The 20,671-nt window shown below is 41.6% G+C and overlaps 2 protein-coding genes across 2 annotated transcripts in view; one reads left to right on the plus strand and one right to left on the minus strand.

The window, feature by feature from the left end:
• Nucleotides 1–3,592: 3,592 nt before the first annotated feature.
• LOC308393086 (cysteine and histidine-rich domain-containing protein 1) lies at nucleotides 3,593–14,379 on the plus strand. Its single transcript, XM_080876569.1, has 11 exons — nucleotides 3,593–3,890; nucleotides 4,428–4,477; nucleotides 4,560–4,616; nucleotides 5,667–5,821; nucleotides 6,112–6,215; nucleotides 7,905–7,957; nucleotides 10,869–10,939; nucleotides 11,423–11,525; nucleotides 11,993–12,112; nucleotides 13,228–13,290; nucleotides 13,737–14,379. Exons 1-11 carry the CDS (start codon nucleotides 3,827–3,829, stop codon nucleotides 14,169–14,171), a joined length of 1,275 nt encoding a protein of 424 aa, XP_080732695.1. The 5' UTR covers nucleotides 3,593–3,826; the 3' UTR covers nucleotides 14,172–14,379.
• Nucleotides 14,380–15,682: 1,303 nt separating this feature from the next.
• The window catches only part of LOC308393079 (diacylglycerol kinase delta), a 93,427-nt gene continuing 88,438 nt past the window's right edge, over nucleotides 15,683–20,671 (minus strand). The window contains exon 31 of the mRNA XM_080876556.1: nucleotides 15,683–19,600. Within this exon, the coding sequence (XP_080732682.1) occupies nucleotides 19,548–19,600 (53 nt within the window). The 3' untranslated portion in view covers nucleotides 15,683–19,547. The remainder of the gene's footprint in view (nucleotides 19,601–20,671) is intronic.

Raw genomic sequence — 20,671 nt, forward strand, 5'->3', positions numbered from 1 at the left:
CTGGACAATACACTACCAACATTCAAACAATATGTGGACTGTCCCACCAGGGGAGAGAAAACTTTAGACTTACTGTATGCTAACGTCAAGGATGCATACAGCTCCTCCTCCCTCCCCCCACTTGGTAGGTCAGATCATAACCTGATTCACCTCACCCCCCCGCTATGTGCCAATTGTGAGGAGGGAACCTGTGACCACCAGGACTGTCAGGAGGTGGTCAGAGGAGGCAATAGCAGAACTACAGGGCTGTTTCGAGGTGACCGACTGGGAAACACTCTGTGAGCCTCACGCCGAGGACATCAATGGGCTTACTGAGTGTATCACAGACTACATAACTTTCTGCACCGACTCCATTGTTCCAGCTCAGACTGTTCATTGTTACCCAAATAACAAGCCGTGGGTGACTAAGGACATCAAAGCCCTCCTCAACAACAAGAAGAGGGCTTTCAGAGGGGGCAACAAAGAGGAGGTGAGGAAGGTCCAGGTGTTACTAAAGGACAAGATCAGAGAGGCTAAGGACAATTACAGGAGGAAGCTGGAGTGGAAACTCCAGCAGAACAGCATGAGAGAGGTGTGGAGGGGCATGAAGACCATCACTGGATTCAGGCCAACCAACAGCAGGGGAGCTGAGGGAGGTGAGAATAGAGCCGACGAGTTGAATCTGTTTTTCAATAGATTCGACACCACAGTGTCTGCTCCCACCCCCACAACCTCACCTGCAGTCAGCCTGGAATCCAGAGCCACACCACTGTGCCAGCCTCTCTCTTCACATGTTGCCTCCTGTGAGATTCCTGACACCCCTCCCCCACCCATCACCTTCACTCAATACCAGGTTGAGATGCAAATGAGGAGACTTCACTCAGGCAAGTCTGCTGGACCAGACGGAGTGAGTCCCCTTGTCCTCAAGGCCTGTGCCCCCCAGCTGTGTGGAGTCTTTCATAAACTGTTTATGCTGAGTCTGAGTCTGCAGAGGGTCCCGGTGATGTGGAAGACATCATGCCTCGTCCCTGTACCAAAGACGCCTCGTCCCAGTGGCCCCCAGGATTACAGGCCCGTGGCACTGACCTCCCACATCATGAAGACCCTGGAAAGGCTCATCCTGGACCAGCTGCGACCCATAGTAAGACCACATCTGGATCCCCTTCAGTTCGCTTATCAGCCTCGTCTCGGAACAGAGGACGCCATCATCTACTTGCTCAATCGTGTCTACACCCATCTGGACCAGCCGGCGAGCACTGTGAGGGTCATGTTTTTTGACTTTTCCAGTGCTTTCAACACCATCAGGCCGACCCTCCTGGGTGATAAGTTAGCAGCGATGCAGGTGGATGCTTCTCTGGTGTCCTGGATTGTTGATTACCTGACAGGAAGACCACAATATGTACGTCTCCCACAGTGTGTGTCTGACAAGGTGATTAGCAACACAGGGGCACCACAGGGGACTGTCCTCTCCCCCTTCCTCTTCACCCTCTACACCACAGACTTCAGCCACTGCACAGAGACCTGCCATCTTCAGAAGTTTTCTGATGACTCTGCGGTGGTTGGATGCATCAGCAGGGATGATGAGACAGAGTACCGGGCTGTGGTCGACTCCTTTGTCACGTGGTGTGAGCAGAATCATCTGCAGCTCAACGTGGCAAAGACCAAGGAACTGATCGTGGACTTCAGGAAGACCAGGAAACACTTGACCCCTGTTTCAATCCAGGGGGTCAGTGTTGACATTGTGGAGGACTATAAATACCTTGGAGTACACATTGACAATAAACTGGACTGGGCTAAAAACACCACAGCACTTTACAGGAAGGGCCAGAGTTGTCTCTATTTTTTGAGGCGACTGAGGTCCTTCAACATCTGCCAGAAAATGCTGAGGATTTTCTATGAGTCTGTGGTGGCCAGTGCGATCCTCTATGCTGTTGCATGCTGGGGGAGCAGGCTGAGGGTCGCAGATGCCAACAGACTTAATAAACTGATCCGTAAGGCCAGCAATGTTGTGGGGATGGAGCTGGACTCCCTCAAGGTGGTGTCGGAGAGGCGGATGCTGTCCAAGATAAAGACAATGTTGGATAACACCTCCCACCCACTCCATGACATGTTGGTCAGTCACAGGAGCTCGTTCAGTGAGAGACTGAGATTACCGAAAAGCACCACTGAACGACACAGGAAATCATTCCTGCCTGTGGCCATCTCCCTGTACAACGCATCCACTTAACACACTGTTTGCTGCTACAACTACACATGTTTCTTTTCCAAATATTTATTTATAAGTGACTTATGTATGTATGTATGTATATATATGTATATATTGTACTATTCTTAGTTAGCGTATTGTCTGTCTTGTCTTAATGTTGGTTTAAAATGGAGCACTGTAACAAAAAATAATTTCCCCCAGGGATCAATAAAGTATTCTGATTCTGATTCTGATAAGTATCAGGACAGTTTGTTGTAGTCGGGATGTGATTGAAGTGCCGACTTTAATTAAAGTCATTGTACAAACAAACTCATTTTAAACACAAGGATTGTTTTTAATAGTTGGATGAAAATCTTTTGCAATCAATCACAGCCCGAACTCTAAAACTCGGGAACATCGACAGATGCTGCATTTCCTCCACTGAGATGATCTAACAGACCTTTAACTGCTGGTTGGTTGTGGGTCTCTCCGCCTGTGGTTAGTAACTAAAAAGCTGCTCTGTTGGTTGGAGAGCAGGTGACTGATTTGGAGTAGTTTTCTTTCTTTATCTTGAGAAACTCATGAGTTGCTTGAGTGAGGTGTGCAGAGACTTCATCCCTGCTGCTTCTGTCAGCAGTCACATCGTCACTGAGTACTCAAGACCTGCTTTTACTGGCTCGCATATGTGCCAATGCCATAACAACACCTCCACCATGTTTGACGGGTGATGTGGCGCACTGGAAACAAGTTTGTTTCATCTGTCTGGACTTCCTGTTCCTGAGTGTAACCAGTGGTTTGCACTTTGTTGTAAATCCTCTGCACTTCCATTCATGATGGCATCTCTTGATATCTTTAGCACGTTAAAAAAAAAAACCCAGTTTCAAAATGTTATACGAATGAAAGCCCACTATAAGTTCGCCTAAATCGCTGTGCTTTGGTCTTGTAGTCTTGTGGAGGTACAAATATACACAAAAGAAGTGGCATGGTGCTGGGACACACTGGGATTAAGTATTCCCTTCCTATGGCTTCGTGTCACATGAGTTTAGGGGTCCCTGAACTAGGCGGGCTCCAAAGTGTTGTGGACAATCTTCCCTGAAGACCAGTTATTAACTCAGTGTCACATGTGGAACACAATCACCTTAAAAGCGCTGAGGAAGTTTCAGCACAGGGTGGAATTAAAATGTCTGTCAGCGTCTCGAGCACTGGTTTGCCGTCTCTGCAGTGGATCCAGCGCACAGAGTGACAGGAAATCCAGGAGTTGGCAGTCCTATTGTGGCTGCTGCCGGGCCGCGGCAGGCCTGTTTGTGACAGCCGACACTCACCGGGAGGAATGTCAGCCCCCACCCCCAGATAAGTTTTGACAGCTGTAAATTGCGAGAGGGGCGTGGGGGTAGGAGGGAGGTGAGCTGCTATTTTTATCTTTCATTCAGCCAGGCCTGAACCAGAGAGAGACGGAGACCCCCCTCTCTATCTCTCACTTCTCCACAAGGCGACGAGTCCTTCTGGATCTCTCCTTTCTGCCTGGCTGGAGAAACTTCTGGAGACCCGACCGAGGCATTAAGACCTGGAGACACGGCCGGTGTGAAGGAACATATCTAAACGCAAGCGAACGAGTGCAGACTGTACAGTGAAGAAGAAGACATCGCAGTCCACGAGGCCAACATGGCTCTGCTGTGCTACAACAAAGGCTGTGGGCAGAAGTTTGACCCCGACAAGAACAAGGATGGTAAGATCCTCCTGCATGTGTCTGCTCCTTTACTTTAAACCTGCGACTCTGAGTCATCCTGTTATCAAAGACCTGGAGCTGAAGTGGAAGAAAACTGGGTGTGAGATGACACTTGTAGGTTGTCCGAAGAAACAGAATTTCCTTCATGATGATGATGACGTCTAAATTTTCAGCCACCTTTAAAAGGAGCTCTGCACTTTTATTTTGAAAGGGAGCACCCATGAATAGTTTTACTTTAATGTAATGTTTTGGGACTCGATTCAAATTCAGATTGTGTGCACTAAACATGAACAGTGTGTGAACCTGTGATCGTGACAGATTGACTGATCACGCGCTGGTTTGCGTGACATCAAGTAGAAGTTGTGTCCGTGTGAGAGAGACGGTCTAGTCTGAGACAGCGTGGCTGAGAGAGACGGCCATCTTCCTTCCTTATAAGGGACACACGGCACCTCCACACTGCAGTGACCCTGTGAGCAGCTGGGGTCTCAGTGAGTGTCTATATGCAGACTCATGTTGTCTTTATCTCCACTCTAAAAGATTCCTGCCTCTTCCACCCGGGAGCCCCCGTCTTCCACGATGCACTGAAGGTAAACTCTCCTCTTAGAGTCTGACTCGAGTGGGAGAATAAAACTCAACACTAATCACATGTTTGCTTGTTTGTGTCTCCAGGGCTGGTCCTGCTGTAGGAAAAGGACGACAGACTTCTCTGAGTTTCTCTCCATCAAGGTAATACAAGCTCAGGGTCCACGCTCCAGAAGTGTTTGTCATGGTGAAAGTACCAAAAAAACAGGGAATAAATTAGGAGAAAACATGGAGCTCTTTTGATGAATGTTTAATCAGGTGGCAGCAAAAGCAGTGGAGTGAAACCTAATGAGAGTTAGTGTCGGGCATTTCCAACATTTATTTTAAACCAACTAAAACCCCAGTGTTGTAATGAAGTATGATACTTTTTCAACCATTAAAATGAGCTTAATCATGCAGGACGGAGAGGTTAGCTCTGAATGATGAGTGAAGGCTTAATTAGCGGGAAATCTATGTTTGTTTTATGTTGAAAATTTGCTGCCCAGTTATCAGGATGTTTCATCTTCAGCCCAGGACATGCAGATGGCATTTAAAGATGAAGAGCGTACACAAAGATGTAAAAACCAATATGGGAGGTTGATTTAGCCACTGAAAAAGGTAAATACATAAAATAAATACACAAATAATTCTTCCAGACAGAGCGAAGACTGAACTTTTATTTGCTGGTAATAGTTGCATGTACACAATATATTTAATTGGTCTTTAACGTATGGGAGCTCGTGTCTGCCCCTGAAAGTTTTGCGCTCCGCAAGTTACAATTTCAGGTTATCATCTCAAAATATCGACTTATCTCAAAATTTCAAGTTAGTTTGGTTAATTACCTGAATCTTTTACATTTTTGTGACAGAAACAATCAATGAAAACAAAAACGTGAGTACAAAAATATTGTGTACCTTCTTTCAGCTGTTACCAAATACTTACACACTCTGTATCAGTATCATCAGTTCTGCACTGTAAGAGCAAAAAAGTACATTTTGCATGTTTGATGTTTTTCTGCCAAGATGAGCGAGGTTGGAGTCACTGGTGTGAGCTTAAATGACTTGTATTTAACAAAGCAACAAACCAATAAGAACCGAAAAACTGAAGCTGTCACAGGAGCACGAAAGGTATCATCAGATATGTGGGATCTGGAATCTCATCCAGAGCTTCGTTACCTGAGCATGACTGAAGTGACCCGTGTGGTTTTGAACGCAGGGCTGTACCCGCGGGCGCCACAGCGACGTGAAACCCCAGGAGCCTCTGAGGCCCGAGGTGTCGTCGGATAAGGGCGAGATTAAACACGCCGAAGGCCGAGAGATAATCTATCAGGGCCCCAAATCTGCAGAGATGCTGCAGAAGGAGAGACCCAGGTGTGTGTTTGAGATCTGCAGTCAGCTCTCATTTATATCAGCATCCACCTTTTTCTGATGCGCGTGTGATCGCTGGAGTTTGTCACGTTGTGTGTTTGTCCCTGTTTGCTTTATCTGTGCAGCGAAGTCATGGGGGGGGGGGGAGGTCACGGGGGTCACCGTGAGGTTACGGCTGGAATAAATTATTCACTGCGTAACTCTTGTGTGTCAGTCTGCTCATGCTTGTGTATGTGTGTGTTCATTTCTCTGTTGTAACGTGTGTGTGTGTTCATTTCTCTGCGCGTGCACAGTTCAGACGAGCCCATGACCAAACTTCCCCAGAAGGTGTCGGCGTCGCTGGCTCAGGCGCTGGAGAAACTGGACATCAGCAAGAGAGGAGAGAACGAGAAGAAAGGTACACAAACGCTCACCGTTTAAAAGAATCACAACAAACGTTTACTCCAGGGGTGGGCAACTCCAGGCCTCACAGGCCGGTGTCCTGCAGGTTTTAGATGTGTCCTTCATCCAACACAATTGATTTAGGCTACATTACCTCCTCAACATGTCTTGAAGTTCTCCAGAGGCCTGGAATCTGAAGCCTAGACTGTCCCATTTCACAGCCTCGAACTTCCGGCCCTCTAATGTGTAATGTGTGTAATGTGTATGTGTTAGTGCCCATAGGGAAATTACTCCTCTGCAGAGGGAGCAGTGTGTAGGGATGGTACCTTGCTCAGGGGTACCTCAGGGTAGCCGTGCAGTGGATTTGAACCACTGACCTTCCGATCATGCGGCAACAACTCTACCTACTGAGCTAGCGCTGCGTGGGCCGGTCTTTGAAGGGCCCAGCCCATGTAGACAGAAAAGGCCGGGTCCGAGTCACACCGGCCCTTGAGGCCTGGAGTTCCGCACCCCTGGTTTACAGTGTTGTTTCTTCAGGGGTGGTACAGAGAAATGAAACTTTAACTTTTTGAACTCTGATAGAGCAGCTTTGCATGATTCACAGTTCAAAATAATCCCTGTGCTTCCTGCTTTGAGCCAACCTCCTTCACAAACAGAAGGGGTGGGCGGGGCTTCTGAAGCTATGTTAGGGATGTCCGTGCTGACTGATGTGATACAGACCCATAAGCAGTCTGAAGTCTGACCTTTTTTCTGAGCTCAGTACTTAAATGTACACCTCGTTATCGCTGGGTTGCCTTCACAGCTTCTTTAACTCTTCCTGGAACAGATTCGACAAGCTGCTGGAAACTTCTCAGAGACTTTGGTCCATATTAACTTGACAGCAGCAGATAGTTGGCGTGGTCTTCTGCTTCGAGGTTCAGCGTGTTGTGCGTTCAGAGATGCTCTTCTGCATAGTTTGCTTGTGACGAGTGTGGTTATTTGAGTCGACTGATCTTTCTGCTCAGGTGTCAACAAGACATTTTCTCCCTGTGAATTGCTTTTCCCAGGATTTTCTCTTTCACATCATTCTCTCTAAACTCTAGAGATGTTAGTGTGGGAAAAACCTCAAAGTCACTTAAATAAACTTTCTTCAAAACAATCAGCTCTGCATTGAGACTTTTCTGAAATCGGGTGCGTAAATCTCTAAACGAGGCAAAGTAAGCGAGGCGCCGCAGTCAAATCGATATCTGTGAAAGACGAGTCGATGTGTATTGGAAACAGTTTGAAATATTGATGCTACACTAGCAGGTGTTTCTCATTTAGGGAAAAGTAAACTTTTCAGATTCAATTAAAGTCAGAATGAGCCGGTAAGGCGGGTTTATCGTGGATCCAGGAGTGCACGTGTCTCACTCTTACTCCAGATCAGAGTGATACAATGAAAAAATATCAGGAATGCAGTCTCTCACCGCCCTCCACCACCTCAGCAGCAGCTGTGTAAGCTTCACGTCAAATGACGAGTGTAGTTTTTTTCTAAGTATGTGCTGCACACTTCCAGTTTTATCGCACGTTTCTGAAAAAGAGGGGAAAAAATGTCTGCACACTGAGAATAATTTGATCTCAGTACAGCACAAATCAATACATCAAAGCTGCGTGCACTCTCACTGCTCTGTTAGAATAAAACTTGGACTTGTTAGTGTCTTATCTCTGTTTTTGTTTTTTCCAACAGAGAGTCAGGCTGTTATTTGCGGGACCCGCTGCAAAAACGCAGGATGCAAAACAGTGAGTGTCTTTTTGTCATTTGTGTGATTTAATGCCTGAATCTGAGCTTATCAGTCCTTTCAGACTGTGGCACCACGGTTGGGGAATTCTCTCCCACTGTCTCTTCGCTGCACGGACTCCACTGATTCTTTTAAGAAACAGCTGAAGACATTTTTATTTAGAAAAGCATTTGATTAATTTCTTCTTATGCTGTTTTTATAGTTTTATAGTTTTACATTGTTTTATTTACTGTTGTATTGTTTTTATATTTCCATTTCCTGTGTTGTAAAGCACTTTGTGATTTTCATCTGTGAAAAGCGCTATATAAATAAATTTTACTTACTTACTACTTAAAGCTGAGACCTAACAACTTTTAAAAGACTCACACTAAAGTAGTCATCATAATACACACATGTGGCAGCTTTCTTAACCATTTATTACACGACATAGTGGAGCGGCGTTGGAGCTTTGTAATAACTTGACCCGGCCCCCGCAGATGCACCCAGGCAGTAACGCAGCCTCACTGATGCGCTTTCGTTTGAGTTCAGGCCATCAAGCCTCTGCTTCAGCCTCTGTAAAGTTTATTAAGGACGCCATCTAGTGCACAAAGCAGGCAATAACACATATCAGCTGGTACTAACTGTAGCAGCTCTTTGTTTCCTCAAATGTAGAGAAAACACACAAAAGTAAAGCCTCCAAACAGTTGACTGACTTTTCATATTTACTAGAACTCTATGAAAAATGCTGCTTCCTTATAACTACAGTATGCTACAGGTATCGGGGGCGCTGTTTGCCCAGTGATTGCTTTTTCGTTTTTAATGGACTAGTGAATGCAAGGCTTCTACCTACTTTAATGTTTTCTTTTCTTTTTGCAGCATAAAAATATAAGGATATATGGGATTGCTACTGTACTCCTGAGCACAAAACTATAAATACTCTGCTTGAAAATAATTGTGCGTCAAGACGATGATAAAAGTGCAATAAGACGGAGTCGGTCTGTAATCAGTTATCAGGTTGGCAATTACATGCAACCTGTTTGTGATAATCAGGCAATTAACTGTGATAAATGAGTGAAAATGGCTAATTTGTTGCCATCTGCATACACAGAAATTCATACTTGAATCCAGAGTGTGGACAGAACCTCACAGATCTGAAACACAAATTTGTAAATAGCTGCAGCAGGATGGAGATTTAACTGCCAGATGACATCGGTGCTTGGCAGTCTTGACCGTAAACTGGAATATAACCAGTTGGCAGCCAGCTGAATCCAGTCACCTACTGCAGAAAGACCACTCAGACTGATGGCAACATGCTGGTGATCTGTCTGCATTTATAAATTGGATGGTAGTTATTCGTAAACCTTAACCAGTCTCTCTGAGCGTGATTGCAAGTGTTTGGAGACTGGTTACCTTCCACCACTTGACTTGTGATCAAAAGTGTTTACCCAGGGGTTGAGAGTGCAACATCACTATCAGTCACCAAAGATGGAGGCAGTGAGTGGAGAAACTGAGAATTGAGTGGTGACACACACATCGCTTCTGTGTTTTCACATCATTTTGACCTTTAACCCTCTTAAATACAGTAAAACATCACAGTTCACAAACCACACCAAGCTTTCACGTTCACAGGTGATTTTTTTTTTAAGTCTTTAGTTTTACTTTCAAATTATTTTTGGATTTTAAACCCATTCAAATTTTATTTGTCACGTACACAGTCATACACAGTACGATATGCAGTGAAATGCTTACACAACTGCTCGTGACCTAAAGAAAAAAGAAAAGGCTATGAATGAGAGGAAATAAATATGAAAATTAAAAAGGGTAAATTTAAATAGGAAGGAATAAAATAAAATATATAAATTAAAGTTGAAAATAAAATAACTGTACAACAAAATACACAATACACAAATACACAGTATAGAAATATATAAGAATGTATAAGAAATATAAATATATATACACAATAACAGCAGCTGTACAAGTATTAAATGGAAATGAAGAAATATACTGTCCAGTGTTGTGCAATCCACATTTGTAATTCAGTTTGATCACATGATCGAACCTTAATTAATATTTAATAAGTGTTAATTTAAATAAGTCCTGAACTAAAAACTACACTGGTGCCACCTTCGACATAGAAGGCAATGATATAGAAATGATCATGAACTTTAACCTGCTAGGATCAATAAAACGTATGAGCCACATCAAGGCAACGATGAAATCATCGGATAATATCTTAGAAATCTAAGGACAAGAAAAGAAGGCTTACGTACAGTTTGATTTCCTTCATGGTCACCTATAGTTGAACTATAAGAAAACAGCGCAGTCACTAAATCATCAGTATTTTTGAGATGTGGTGAGAAGACTGAGTTTATAAATTTAGGAGGACCAACAGACCAGTCTTGAATGAAATCGAGCCAACAACGTCACTGAAAGGACAGAAATCGAAGCTACTACTCGCCTACTTTGATTGTCATAAGGCAGATGAAGATTTCCTTGTGTACTCATTTTTATTTAGTCACCGTTTTGTTGTTTGTATCACTATACTGTTTTCCTCCAAAAACAAAAAAGGTTGTTGATGAAATGAACTCTGTTCCTGAAGTTCTTCCCATCAAAGGACTGAGGATAGGATTGATGTTTATTTATGAAGGTACTATGATTCACGAACGAACTGATGACCTTAACTTTAATTGCTTTATATTTAACAAACAGTGCTGACATAAAAGGGAGCTATCCTTTCACTTCACCCTTCAAGGTCTTTGCCTTTACAATTAAATATGGCTGAACGCCGCTTATTGGACAGAAAATATGACATCGCCCTGTTAAAAATGGAAGAAAAACGTAATCTTTTATGCCTAAATCTTTAATATTATCAAACGTCCCCATAACTGATCCGATGGTCTTTGCATTGTGTGCTATGTTTCTGTGTTTAGGTCTACCAAGGACCACAGACCGACATGGAGGTCTGCACCCACCATCCTGGAGCTCCCGTCTTCCACGAGGGGTAAGAACAAAAACTCTACCCTGCCACTTGTTTACTGGAGATTTTTTCTTTTTTAACAAAAACAAGTCTAATCCACTGTAACAAAACCGTAATTACATTCTTTATTTGCATAGCTCGTATCAAAAACAACAATTAGCTGACTTCTACAAAGGAGGGACGCAAACAAAACAAAACTGAAGGCCGTGCACGCAAAGCAAGAAACATAAACACGTCGAGATAAGAGAGTTAATTAAAGATTGGTAATTAAAGCAAATCTGCAACATTACAAACAGACTTTAAGAGTAAATAAACTGCAAGCGCTGCTTTTAAATCACATTAAGTGTAACGCTGGGCTTCCTACTGCTGGGGAGCTTCCTAACAAAACCTGAATTAGTCTCATTTCATGGGGATCACGTAGGGTTGTTGTTGTCTCCAGGATGACACGGCTTGTTTCTTACAAACTGTGACCATTTCTTTGTATTTTCTTTTTTTGTTGTTGTTTAGGTACAAGTACTGGAGTTGCTGCTGCATCAAGACAACAGATTTCAACGCCTTCCTGGACCAGAAGGGCTGCACCATGGGGAAACACCGCTGGGTCCCAAAGCAGGTACATGCACCACCTGGAGAATGTACTAGAGAAACTGCTGGTGGGACACCGGGGATCGGATCAAAGTTTGCAGAGAAAAAGGAAAACAGATCCCAAGGGCTGACAACAACATCAAAAAAAGCTTTAAAGTGACCTATTTTTGCGTGCACAGTTCACTTGTTCGTCCTTTTGATCACTATAAAACAAAGACTTGAGTGGGAAGATTTATCTGTGAGTGCAGACAAAAAACAAGTCAAACTTCAAGTCAAACAAATCATGTTTACCACAAATTCAAATGTCCTTGAAGAGCGCTAAAGCAATCCAACCACTCAAGCCAGGGCAGGAATAAAAAGGTTTCTTTCTTTCATTGGGATGTTTTGATTTAGATTTGATAACTATGATTATCAGCCTTCGAGTCGCTCCTCGGTCTCGCAGCAGTCTGGCTGTGCAGCTCACCGGTGTGTGTGGGTTCACGTGTGTGTTTGCAGGACAAGAAGAAGGTGGCGTGTCGCTATGACTGGCATCAGACTGGCAACAGCGTCGTCGTGACCATTTACGCCAAGAACGCAAACCCAGAGTTTTCCAGCATAGAGGCCAACCGGACGGTGGTGAGTTTAATGAAACAGACAACGCACAGCGTATGTGGTTGGATCTAGTATGACTTTGCAATGAGACAACCTCATTAATAAGCAGCTTATTCTAATAATTTGTGGTTTAATTAACTGTTAACAAATCAGGATTCAGCACAGTAACAGGTGTTAATGAGATTTAGCTCAACTTCCTGTTGAGGTCCAAAAATGAGTCATTTATGACAATCCTGTAACACTTTCTGAGATTGTAGTGATTTTTAAGAGGGTCTATGATGCACATGTAGATAATTTATCAACCACAATAAGATGGCAATGTGTATGTTGTATATTAGAGTGACTGCATTTATGTAACAGGTTTTACTAAATTACTTTTGTACATCAGCGCTTTAACGTCCGTAGGTCAAAGAGATGCGTCATAGAAAAGTTGCACTCATTAACAGACTGACTCACATTCACTGCAAACTGTCACCAATCTGTCTGCGAGTGAACGCAGCCACCCTCAGCATCACCATGACAACTTGATTGCTGCAACTTCTTGAAGTCCTTCATTGTTAGCAAAAGAAATTTGATTGGTCCTTGTATGCTGCACAGTGGCAGCCTGGTGACTGTATGAGCTCAATCGCCAGTTTCAGGTCATACTGAGCATACATGAAGTTAACTTTGCTAATAATAAATAAAAAAACAAAAATATTAGCAACACCGTAGCAACCAGAGAGCATCGAAAGTCAATGAAACTCAGCGACATGTGGCGACATAGGGTGAAATAACCATTACCGATAAACTTCTCTCAGGCGACCAAAGTGACCACGAAGGGGTTCTCGGGAGAGTAGTGTAAACGTGCATTGACCGACTGTGAGCAAAAAAGCGATGTCCAATAACTGAACTGTTAGATGTGGACAGGGTTGTACTCTACCTTTGATTACGGAAGTCGAAACCATAGAAAAGGACAGACAAGCCAAGCGTCTTCAAGCTTTTTACTAATTTTACAAAGAAGTGCTATTTTAATTTTATACCCAGTAGCCTACTAATAATCATGGTCTAACTCAAGATTTTTTTTCATTAACAGATTTGTATATTTAGCCATTTATGCAATAAGACCTACACCGTTTCTCTGTCTTCTGTCCTCTCTTTAGCTCTCGTGTCAAATCCAGTTTGAGAACAATAAGATTTTCAAGAAAGAGTTCCACCTCTGGGGGGTAAGTATCTGCTGTCTGCTGGGAATCGCCTTTCCCACTTACACTTGGAACATTTGAGCTCATGTTCAAAGATCAGTGAATGGACTGAGGTTTGAGGATGGTGAGCACACAAAGCGCCCGACTCTTGTTTGGCAGGTTTTGCTGGCTGTGGTTGGAAAAAAGTATTTAGGAGAGAAAGAGGTAGATAAAGACTTTGTGTCCGACTAACTACGCTGGATGGACCTTTCCTCAGCAGTGGAGTGCTGTGAGCACCTAAACATAATCTGAAGTTTAGAAATAAGTAAATCAGTTGCAACTAGATTTTCTTAAAAATATAACCGTGATCATAATCATTAGCTTATCCCGTGGTTAGTTAGTTATCAGTTCACACGTTTCTGATGAACACATTTAAACTAGATTGCGCTTGAATGTTGTCCATCCAAAGTTTGAATTTCTCTTACCTGCAGGTGATCAACGTAAAGCACAGCTCGGTCAATATGGTCCCATCTAAACTGGAGATAAACCTCCGCAAGGCCGACCAAGTGGCTTGGGGCAAACTGGAGGACCCGAACTACAAACCTGAGCCCGAGCCCGCAGACGACCCGTTCATCGAATCCAACGAGTCGTACCAGCCCGACTGGGACATCGATGATGACGACATCAGTGACTCGGACGAGGAGTGGGCCTATGACACGCCCAAGAATAAAAAGGCAGAGAAGGACGAAAATCAAAAGAAGAACGAGGAGGAGGAGAGGCAGAAGTTAAAGAGGAAGGAGGTGGAGGAGGAGATGAAGAGGGCATTGGAGGAGCGGATGAAGGCGGAGGAGGAGAGGAAGAAGCTAGAAGAGCAGAGGAGGCAGGAGGAAGAGGAAGGATATGAAGACATGCCAGAGCTAGAGTGAGAAACGTTAGATTTCTTTGTGGTTTAGAAATAGAAAATCAAAAGAGATTTTTATAACATAGGACATATTTACTTCTGAAATAATAATTACTCACTACAAACCCCAATGAGACGTGTTTAAATGACCACGATATGGAAAACATGATGTAAAGACAAAACTGTACCTTCAATAGAAGAAATAAAGTTTTCTATGTCAGTTTCTACTTTTACATTTGTGGGGGGTGTTGTTTCATTTTGTATGTGTACCGACTGGTAGCATTTCACCACTGTTGGCTACATTCATACAGATAAATAGCTGGATCAATGTTATAAAGACTTGATATCCATCACAAGTCCCCTGGGCTTTAAGCAGAAAGATTAATGATTTTTTTTCAAAAGCCTGTAATGAATAATTAGCTAATCCACTGGTGCTGTAAATAAAACAGTTTAGGTCAGACTTTAGTTCATGAGTCATACTTAAATTGTATTTCCACACTTTGTTTTCATTATTATAAGCCTATTGTACATCTGTGAGAGCAGCCTACACAGTATTACTCACCGACTGGCTTTACTACAGCCAAACAAAGAACATACAGCATGTGGGCTAATTGTTTAGAGCAAGCGTGGCTAGTAAACAAGGCGAGAAAATATCAGGGGTAGTTTTGTGAGTGAAAATGCCTCCTTGATGCGGGAGTTTGTTGGAGAAGAAGTCCCAGAAGTCGGAGTTACTTCTGTCACCTAAGAGCAGGAAACTGAAACTACATTTCACGCCGGCTTGCTAAAATTGGACAGTATAAGAAAAATGTTGCCTCGTCTGATGAGTCCCCAGATTTACTACAACAAGAAAGCATCACTCCATCCCGGCTTCTATAAGGCTGCTGTGGTGTTGGTGTACTATTAGAGGATGTTATCTAAACAACACAGTCTTACCTGTGTCTTGTTGTTGACTATGCCGATTCCTTTATGACCAAAACTTCTGGAACTTGTTCCAGCACGGTAACACATCACCTTACAAAGCTACGTTCACTGTTCACTTAGATTGAGATATGGCCTCCATAGATCCAGATCCTAATAAAATGGAGCAGCTTGGGGATGTGGTGAAACGAGAGATTCACGTCCCAGATGTGCAGTGGATAAATCTGCAGAAGCTACGATTAGCTCCCTCCTTTGTGCTGCAGAAGCATGTTATTGTAAGAAAAAGGCTATTAAAAAAAATGCTACAGAAATTAAGAATCTGCTCCAAAAACTAAAAGATAATTTTAACTATTCACAGACATCAAAGTGATTTATCAAGTGTAAAAATATACATAGAAAAATCAAAGAGAAAAATCAAGCAATGAGACAGTGCCTAAAAGTTAAGTGGGTAGACAATAGTGAAAATACTATTTAAGTCTTTACCTTTAGTTGTGACCTACTTTGATTAAAGCACGCCGAGGCCTTGACTCTTTTGTCAACCTGGAATAAAAACACTCGAAGGCGCAAGAGCACCACAAATCACACAGTTACTAAATAAAACAACACACAAGATTCACACTTCAATAATTCATTTAATCTCCAGAGGGTTGCACTGACTTTGTCTTTGTTACAAACTGCACATGATAACACAATAAAACACCTCGCAACGTACAAGGTCGTGCAACATCTAGTCTGGCTTCCAGCACTGTCTCAATATATAGGCTGCTCAGAATCAGGGGTGCGTTCACAAATGTCATCTATGGAATACTGTTGCACAAACATGGCAGTGTTTGTAATCTGTGGATTCATTTAAGTTCCTTTGCTAGCATTTTTCTTTTCAGCTTCACGTAACTCCTTGGGAAGAGTTTCAGTTTGCGACATCAGAAAATTAAAAAAAAAAACAAACCCTATAAAAGAAAAAACAAAACTAGGAGATATTTAATTAAAAGAGCAATAAATAAGCAATTACTTGTCCCAAAATGGCTTCCATATATTATGTTCCCCAACATCTTTGCAGTAATTTTCAGCACAACACAAACCAAATCAAAAACTATACACAAAAATTTCAACCCCCCCCCCAAAAAAAGGCTCAACACAAGCTGAACAACTTCTTTGTGTTAGTAGTTTGTAAATAACACTGGATTACATTTTAAATAACTTTGGTTTGAAATTAGTATTACTTTTTTCTTTTTTTTCCTTCTTCTTTGGGATAGCGTACCAATTGGGCTAAGGATGTTTAGATGACATCGCTGTGATAGTAGAATGACACAATCACGAATAACATTGGTGTCAAATGGTGTCGAGCTGCTGTTGGAGTAATTGTACCGCCACGAATGTAATAAACATTTGTGTATACAGCTCCATATATTCATATTTTTTTGTGATAGGTTACATATATCACACTTTATCGAAACACTTATGTCCGTATACATTTTTCATAAATAAAGATTTCATTCATCGATTAAAAAAAAACAACCCTGTAAACACGTGAAATCTTAGCGCACACACACACACACGTACACGTGATTACCCCCCAATCAAGTTAACCTCTTGATAAAGTGCAAGGCAAGATACAGTAAACTTTGAAATATATGACATACAACAACTCCTGCATCTCAAGTGCATGTGAGCGCCATCGCTCAATCACGCGCACGTTATTGTATGTCTCATAACCCACAAAAGTACAAACTTGGCACAACACCACGAAAGCCTCTAAGGTGTAGAGCGTAAGCTGGCACACTATGGATACAGTAGCACAATCCTACATCTACAACGCCTCACACTTATTCTGTCTGGTAAAGGATTAGTTTGATAAATGTGGAAAATGATGTCCGAACTCAACAACCGAGCACTTCTGTGTAAATGAAGCAAAGCTGATGCACAAACAACTTTATTTTAACAGACCTGAGTCAAAGTGAGATTGTGAATGTACATTTCTGTCCCTTTTCTAGTTTTCAAAGCAGTTTAGTTATAAATTAAGATTATGTAGGCTTCTTATGAAAAAACATCTAACAACCACTGCGTCATATTGCTAGCTTGAAAAGCTAGTATTAGCTAAAACTAGCTAGTATTTCATTTTGTTTTAATTTTCTTACTTCTTACATTCTGACAATCAAACACTTGGCAGTAACTATGTCTCATGGTGTAGTTCAGGCCAATAAATGTGAAAATGTGAGTGTAAAGAAAAAAAAAGTATAGCTAACTTGTACTGTAACATTAAAACTTAGGTAAAGGTTAGCTAGTGAATGTTCTTTATTATATGCTGATAGCAAAAATTTTATGAAATTTACTTTTTTGCTAGGCAAGAGGAATGTTTTATTATTATTTACAAATTTAGCTTTGCTTCTGAAAAAAGATGTATAAAGGAAGATGTCAAATCCTGCCAAAAGTTGGATTTGATTGCTTAACAACTGTTTGAGTAGCAATTATCGGATCCATTGCCACCGTCTCTAGTAGGGATGTACAGGACCAGTCGGCTTGAATATTACTGCAATTCCTAGTTGCACAGAAATACTTGTGGGTTGAAATGATTATAGGATTTTTTTATGCTGTAATTGATATGAGTATTTGGTGGTTTAAAACTCTGATATTCCAACATTTGGCCATTCTCTTTTCAAACAAAACAGATTTCCCTCACATTTATTATTAATTTTTTTATGTGCGTGTTGTTGGATCGTGTATTTCACTTTTAGGCTAGTAGGAAAAGAAGGAAAAAAACAAACAGTAAACGAGTTAACAAGTTTCTGGAGTATTGTGAAGGAACAATTTTCGATTTCAGGGATTTCCAAACAGCAGAACAACAATTTAGGTACTCAAATAATACACTATTGATACACGGCTTGACAAAATTTACAATACGCAGGGTGTAAGTATGTAAGTAAGTGGTTTGTCTTTTTTTTTTTTTTGCTAAACTAACTCCTGCTTTTCAGTTAAACTCCAACCAGCCTGGTTTAAAACAAAAGTAACATTCACAAATGTTGCTGGTCTGAACAAACACGTAAAAAAAAAAAATTTACATTTAAAGAAAAAATCATTTTCATGAGGCAATATCCACTGTGAGGCGAAGGCTAAGTATGCATGCGGGGACACACATAACAATAGTAATTGGCTTGATTATATGCATGGTGGCCAAAGAGTTTGTCAAAGGGGGAAGCAGCAAAGCCAGAACAGCTTCACAGGTTACCATTGGGAAAATAAGATATACAAAAAAATAGATATACATTTTGTAATGTTAATAACAATAATAATAATAGCTTTTAACCACAACAAGGCAAAGTCAAATATCCACTGACTCTTATATTACATATACAATCATGAATATGGCAAAGTATTAGTAACACACTGAGTAGCTGTAATGTTTTGTTTGTGTGCATCCTTGATGCTTCCTCCTTCTGTAAACGCATTTACCAGACGCTACCAAAAATATCTGCTCTTATCGAGTCACTTCATCTGGTACTGTGCCTCATAGTGGTTCACAGAACTGAAAAACTGCACAGTGGGAAGAAATATTTAACTCCCACATAAGCCACATTTTAGACCTCAATAATAACCAAAAGAACGTACTTTAAAAATCCCACAGTCGGATCTTTTCACAGGGCTGAATGCCAGATGAAATGACTCACAGTAAAGTTTTTTTTTCTTTTTGCAGCGTGGCTGCATAGCCTCGGACCACACAAGCCACACAACAGCCTATTAAGAACCACTTTAAAACCACAACAATAGAACCTCTGTAAAATCATATACGATTTATCATTTAACATCATCATTATTCACAGGTTAGTACAAGTCCACACAAGTACATTCCTCAGTATATATATATTTTTTGCAACATATAAGAGAATCTCCAGTTCAGTAGACAGTAAGGTCGAGATGTTTCAGTTTGTTCATTTTGTTGATTTGTTGCGTCGGAGTTCTCATAGCAGTAGCATCACGGAATAAATACTCAGTCTTAATCAACGTCTAAAGGCGATTCAAGAAGTTTCGAAATAAAACAATTAAAGTTAAAAGATTGTAACAACTTATGATTGTACATATAAAATAATATGGCTGAACTCAACATGCAAGGAGAGCACCACGTAAACACATTTCTTGGTCACGAAAAAAGAAAAAAAAAACATAAGCCAGGAAGGACGTTGTTGCTCCACGCCTGCCTTGATTTCAGTTTAATTCGCTGCTGGCCACATCTACCAAACCAGAAGCAGAGCGCCAGTGGTGAAGCAATGCGATGCAAAGCCAGGGCCCTTTGGAAAAAAATTCAACAGAAACGGGGAGGAAAAATAAAATCCCCCCCTCAACCCACGTAAAATAAAATAAATCCTATAGTGGGAGGAAACACCTCTCTCAAGCCAATGGGCATTAGATTAGAGGTAAGGGTAGGAGGGGCGCTCCTCACACCTGGTTTTCAGGGTAACGGGGTCGGTAATAAAGCACCTCTAACAGGACTTCAGTTGCCTGAAGAATCTGCCTCAGTGGTCCCACCTTTGATATCCCAGGTTCCTGTGGACGAAACAGAAAACAATGAAAACCTGACCCTGCTTACAAAGACACATAACTGTGTGTTTTTAAAATAAAAGCAGGCTGAAGCTGACAAAGCCTCTTCTTTTAGTTCTTGGAGTAAACTGCTGTTAAGGACAACAGGACCTTGAAAAATGACAGCATCCCCCGCCTCTCTTTTTGTTGCTCACTGATGTATAATTGAAGAAAAATGCTAGCTGCTGTTTGTTTGGCAAACTTGATCCTTTGTGGTCTGGTTCCAGTGTCGCACAGAGTTTGATTATGTGGTTAAAATCAATTAAATGGTTTGCCCAGCGGGAGTAACTACTGCAAACAAACGAACAAAAGAAAAACTCTAAATGGCATGGCTGACTCAGTATAGCTGTAACCAATCCACAAGAAACTGATCCAAGTCCTGGAGACATGCAGAACCGTCTCCTCGTCAAAGGGTCCTTTTTATAGTTCCACCGTGGGCACTGTGACTTACATACACGACAGATACCAGGTGAAAAAAGATTAACGCTTCCATTTATTGCACCAAACAACCCAAAACGTATCCGTCTTTCAAATCATCCTCTCAGGACAGGACCTGTTCACTCCTATACTGCGTGCATCAATTTTTATTTGGTTTGGATATGCTTGTGTTCTACTTTGTATTAACACCAGCCAATTTATAATGAATTGGGTTAGGAGATCAAATCAGGACAGGATCAAATCACTTAATATGAAAAGCTAATAGAGATAAAAGATGGATTCATTTATGTTTTTCCTTACTAGGTTTAAAAGGCTGAGGTCAGTAGCTGTTTAGTTCTGCTAAACCCAAGAAGACAGAAAAGGAGCCTTTGGTCAACAAAATGCATGTTGACACAAACTTAACCTTTCCTTTGAGTTATATTTAAAGTTCAAGGAAAAGATTTTTTTTTCATGACTATTCATATGTGTATTTGTTTTCTTTTACTATAACCAAGAAGTACTACATAATCCATATCTTCCCTAGGGATTAATAAAGTATTCTGATTGCAAAACCTCAGTGGAATTGTAGTTTGTCCTTGATAAAGGACAGGGACGCATGAG

Source organism: Rhamphochromis sp. 'chilingali', assembly GCF_963969265.1.
Source record: "Rhamphochromis sp. 'chilingali' genome assembly, chromosome: 1".
Lineage (NCBI taxonomy): Eukaryota > Metazoa > Chordata > Actinopteri > Cichliformes > Cichlidae > Rhamphochromis > Rhamphochromis sp. 'chilingali'.